This window comes from Pteropus medius, unplaced genomic scaffold (genome assembly GCF_902729225.1).
Source record: "Pteropus medius unplaced genomic scaffold, Ma_sr-lr_union100, whole genome shotgun sequence".
Classification (NCBI taxonomy): Eukaryota; Metazoa; Chordata; class Mammalia; order Chiroptera; family Pteropodidae; genus Pteropus; species Pteropus medius.
Window position 1 is genome coordinate 1437 of NW_024356216.1, and position 5228 is coordinate 6664.

Below are 5228 nucleotides of genomic sequence, written 5' to 3' on the forward strand. Positions count from 1 at the left end.
CCCTGTAACAGATGGAGATTTTTCCAAGATCCGAAAGGAACTTCTCAGAACAATTTTCCACTTCAGACTTTCCTCTCATTCCCAGACACACTACCTGCTCAGTTTAGCAGAGGCCCCCACCCAGCTCATTACAATAAAACCCCACAGAAGAAATTGCATTTTCCCAAAGGGCCAAGCTTCCCTGGCTTGGGACAGTTACGCTTGAGTGCTCTGCCCTGGAGCCCTACCTCATCTCCACTTCTTTGACTTATTCTGTAGGACTTGGGGGACGTCTCAGCACCTTCCTTACATGACTGCAGTCCCTGCACAATTATTATATTCGTGGGTCTGTCCTGCTTATCCTAGCGTCCCCACCACTAACACGGGGCCTTCCAGAGGACAGAAGCTCAGTGAATGTCAGGGGAATAAATGAACCTCTGAGCCCGCGTCTTCTTTACTCCCAGGAAATGTCTCCCACTTTCTTGAATGAACCAATCAAATTAAGTATTCACATATGTTTCATAGAATGACTGAAAAGAAGGATAAGAAACCAGAATTAACAGTGTTTTATTTTTATTTCTCTATTTCTTAACTACAGGAATTCAACTGCTAGTTTTTTCACATTTCCAAGGAAATCCTGTTCTAATGCCACATTATCTAGTTCAGGATCACAAACTTGCAACAAAGATAAATTTCTAAATTTGCTACTACTACACACTTGTTCCCACAATTTGGCCTGGCCCTTACTAGCTAGATTGCTGACGGTTCTCCTCAAACAGAGGGTGAAGAATTGGCCTCACTTCATGCCCAGCAGGAGATGATGCTGGACTTGGGCCTGAAAAATGCCTGTCAGCAGATGTGGCTCAGGACTTCTCTTCTGCATCTCTCTCAGGCCCTTTGGACAAGGATGCAAAGGAACTGGCATCCCCTGAATGGATCCTGAGCAAAAACTCGAGGACTTTGAACTTGGTGGTTTCCGCATGGGCCCTGGGACCCCACAGGAACTCATAGCGAGCAGGATCACTGTTGGGAACCTGCTGGTACTTCACATACTGTTCCTGCACCCAAATATTTGTGATGAGGGCCCTGGGATCCCCATAGATGAAATGCTCCCTCCCATCATACACTTCCATGTCATTCAGGACTGCCCAGACTTTTTCTTCAGAGGCACAGCCACCCTCCACAAGGATCACACACAGGAGCATGACCAGGAGGCCGGTTTTAGGCATGCTGGGCCCATTGCTCACCATCCCATCATAGGTAAGGCCCAGACTGGTGACCAGGACATAGGTGTGGTTGCTGGGGTCCACTTCCTTCACATCAATGCCAAAGACGAGCTGCATGCAATGCAAGGCTCGGCTGAAGATCTCAGGGAAGTGGTCCTGACACTCTTCAATGACGCTGCTCAGCATTTCTTCCTTTGTAGTCGGCTCCTTTGCACGATACTTCAGGAGCAGGAAAACTACCAGCTTGGCCACCTTCAAACGCAGGGCATGTTTGAGCAAAGATTCGGCATCTTCAGGGACCTCCAAGGTGCTTGGCTCCTCCTCATCTTGGCTGCTGGAGCCCTCATCTTCACTTTCGCTCCATGGAATATCTTCCATGGCAGCCGGGGAGGGACCAGCACAGTGAGGGTTCTGAGGATAACTTGGTATTAGAGCATCAGATACCTCCTCCTGGCTGTCAGGGAACAGGACAGGGGGGGTGGAAGATATGGAGGAGGAGAAGGACGGGGTTTCTTCGTCATCAGATTCGAAGAAGTGCCCCACCAGCAGGCCCTGGTTCTCTCTTGGGTCCTGATAATCTTCTCCAAGCTCGAAGAGCTCACCCATTTGATTGAAAGGCATGGTGACTCGTGTTAGGCTGCAAAAAAGTATGGGCAGAGGTGGGTGATAGGGACCCATAGGCCTGGGAGAGTGGGGTGTGAGCAGCATCAGCTGAGAAACACACCTTAGGCAGCTCTGATAAAGGCGACTTACAGGTCTCCTCTCTAGGGGTGCTCTCAGGCCTCACAGGGGTCACTCCTCCTGGGCAGCCTGTCTTCTAAAGACCTGGAGGAGGAAGTAAGATGACTGCTTAGCATTCAGAAGGCACAACCAAAGGTTCTGGAGCTGACAAGGTAGGAGGATATCGTGTGCTATGGGGTCCCCTCTTCTGGGGGTGAAGGAGACGCTGGATACACATCAATCGTGGCCCCTCACCTTAATTCCTGGCACTGCCTGGCACACCTCTGCTCTGTGACCTGAGGACTAGTAAGTCAGACCAAGGGCTTCACCTCTGGGTTCAAGGGTACCCTGTATCCTTGAGGAAAGAGGAAACGAAAGGGCACCTCAGCATGCAGATGGCAAGTGCAGCCCTGGTCCTCCAATGCTAATCAGAGAGAGGCGGACTGTGTGAGGTCCCCTCTGTTAAGATGAATGGTCCCCTCCTGGCCCACTCACGCTGCTCACCTTTGCTCTGCCAGGACCTCCACCCCAGGAAATACACTGCTGGCCTGAGGCAAAACACTGAGAACAGGACCACACACTCCTGAGACTGAACAGAAGGAAGTGGGGGGCCTCACATCTGACCACACCTGCCCAGAGCCTCCCATGGGATCATGAGGGGTCTCCAAAGGTTTGGATCCATGTACCCTGCGATGGGGTTCCGACCATTTCTCACCTTTACTCCCTGCAGGGCCTAGACAATGCCCTCCCTTTACTGAGCCCACACTACTTACAGCAAGGCCTCCTCCATTAGACACCGGAAAAGGAAGTGATCGGAGCCGATCCACACACTGTTCCCAGTTTCCCCACAGCTGACAGAGCAGGCAGGTCAGGCCTGGGCTCCCAAGTGTTCCGGTTCCCCTCAGTCCTCACCTTGATTCCTTCCAGGGTCTGAGATCCTGCCCATGCTGACCTGAGTTCAGGCCTCAGACCAGGGCCCTCCCCTCCCTGAGACCACCAATCGGGGCCTGAGGAAGTGCTCGGCTTGACAGCAGTGCCCAGGGTTTATAGGGCTGACAGTCACAGCACGGCAGACTTCTCTAGGGCTCCCTCTTTGTTCTGGGGTGAACTCGCTCGTCCCTCAGGGTGATCACCTTGATTCTTAGCAGGATCTGGTCCTTCTCTCTCCGTGGACTGGATATGGCTTCCGGGGATGGGCTGACGTCGTCTTCACAGACCAAGGTCCTCACCGCCCTGAGAGCTCTGAGACAAAATGAGATGAAGCCACAACTGCTTCCCCCTCCACGGCCCCAGGGTCACCCAGGACCAACTGCATGCTGGCCCATCTTTCCTCGGGTACGACGTCTCTTTAGTCTGACATCCAGAGACTTGTTTTTATTCCTGGCTAGGCCTGGGCCAACCCCCTGCTGACCTATTTCTTCCTTAATGAGAACACCTCACAAGAAGCATGTGGCAGAAGGGAGAGCATGTCACATCTAGATACCCCTGCCTGGGACCTCTCAGGATGAGGATGAGGATTCCCAGATGCTCTGTAGTCTCAATGTTTCGCAGAGATCAAGTAGCTGCAGTTCTCCCTAAGTAAATGTTCAGACCCTTCCAAAAGTGGCAAATCCTCAACTTCTCTTTTCATGACTTGAACTCATCCCTTCTGACCAAGCCCCTCAGCTTCCTGAGGACCCTGGGAATGTGACGGGAAGCCACCTCTGCACACCCAGGGCTCAAAGCAGCACAGAGCAGGTTTCAGTGGGGCTTCCTTGGTCTGGGGTTGTAGTAACCTCGGTCCACCCCAAGCTATCCCTGTTACTCACAGAGGGCCTGGGCCCTTTCCCTTCTGCTGCCCTGAGGATGCAGAGTGGAGGCCAAGGCATCATGTTGCTGAGATTCTCACACAATGAGGAAGTTTTTCTTCCGGACATCCTGTGAGTCCTCTCAGTGCTGAGTGCAAGGCTTTTCTGGCATATTCGGGAGGAGTGAGCGTTTCTGTCTAGTGTGGAACTCCTAGTCTCACCTTGAAGTCTGTAGGGCATTGGACTCCGCCCTCTGCTGAACGACCTGCACCCCTCAGACCAAGGCCCTCATCTCACTGAGACCTGCGAGGTGGATTTCAAGACAGTCACTTCTGCTACTGCGCCCTGAGAATCCTACCAGTGCCAGCAGGGCCTGAGTCCACTGCTCCGTTGTTGTCTGGGTGGGAGGGGCCCTCAGACCTGCCTCAAAGCCCACACTGTGGTTACTGGCAGGGCCCACGACCCCTTCCATTTGTTGCGCTGCTTCCAGCTCCATCAGGCCAATGCCCTGCCTACCTTAGACATCCCTCAGGCAGAGGTCTAGAAACAGCCCAAAGCCACAGCCCCTCCCTGAGGCAGGGACAGGGCACTGTGGGACCCTTCAATGTGTGCTGGGGACCTCCACCGTCCTACCTCGCGTACTCACCTTGGGTCCTCGCAGAACCTGGACCCACTTCCTCTGCTTACCTGGAGCTTGACACCTCCTATCTTTGGTGCCAGAGTCCCCTTAATATTCCTCAGGGTCCTCACCTCGATTCCCACCTGGACCTTGGCCCTCCGCTTTCCCAACCTGAGTCTTTGCTCCTTTTTCCAAAACCTTGGTCTCTCTCAGAACTGGATGCCCAAGTCAGGAAACAACCGCTGTGGTCCTCTGGCCCCGTGCCCCCCCCCCCAGGGCTCCAGCAGGGGCCAGTTTATGTGGGGTCCTTGCTCTTGTGAGGTTCAGAGTCCTTCGGTCCTCCCTTTGCATCCTACCTTGACACCCAGCAGCACCGGGGACTTCCCCTCTGCCGCATATGGTCATCCCGTCCCCGGAAGTCCCGGGGCTGACAGTAGGTTCTGGCTTCTCTGGAGTCCCCACTCTTACGGTCACTTGCCATAGGGCCTCCCAAGGCTAAAAGCCGAACAGGTTTCTGTGGGGCCCCCTCTGTTTCAGAGTCCTGGATCCCCTCAGTCCTCTCTCAGGAGCCTCGCTTTGACTCTGGCAAGTCTTGAGCTTTCCCTCTCTGGACCCGAGGCCTGCCTGGTCCTTACAGCGAGCCCCTAAAGCCTCTCGGACCCAGATGCAGAATTCAGGGAATGCCACTCGTGGTCATCCCACCGTGAGACCTGCCAGAATTAACTTTGTTCTGGGGTCGAGGGTGTCTCAGTCTCCCTCGGGGTCCTCGCCTAGACTCCCGGCGGTACCTCTTACCTGCTCTCTAGGGACCTGAGGCCCTACTCTTTTTACCAAGTCCCCAGAGTCTCAGACCCGGATGTGCACGTCAGGCCCCGCTGCACATAATCATCCGCCATC

General features: G+C 53.9%; 1 protein-coding gene across 1 annotated transcript; it reads right to left on the reverse strand.

Annotated features, from left to right (window-relative positions):
- Positions 1-501: 501 nt before the first annotated feature.
- LOC120600571 (melanoma-associated antigen 10-like) lies at positions 502-1986 on the reverse strand. Its single transcript, XM_039859979.1, has 2 exons — positions 1930-1986; positions 502-1842 (listed from the first exon to the last, which is right to left on the reverse strand). The coding sequence occupies exon 2, from the start codon at positions 1824-1826 to the stop codon at positions 843-845; it is 984 nt and encodes a 327-aa protein (XP_039715913.1). The 5' UTR covers positions 1827-1842; positions 1930-1986; the 3' UTR covers positions 502-842.
- Positions 1987-5228: the final 3242 nt, after the last annotated feature.

Coding starts and splice junctions, on each gene's coding strand:
- LOC120600571 (XM_039859979.1), bottom strand. CDS start 1,826: ATGCCTTTCAATCAAATGGGTGAGCTCTTCGAGCTTGGAGAAGATTAT.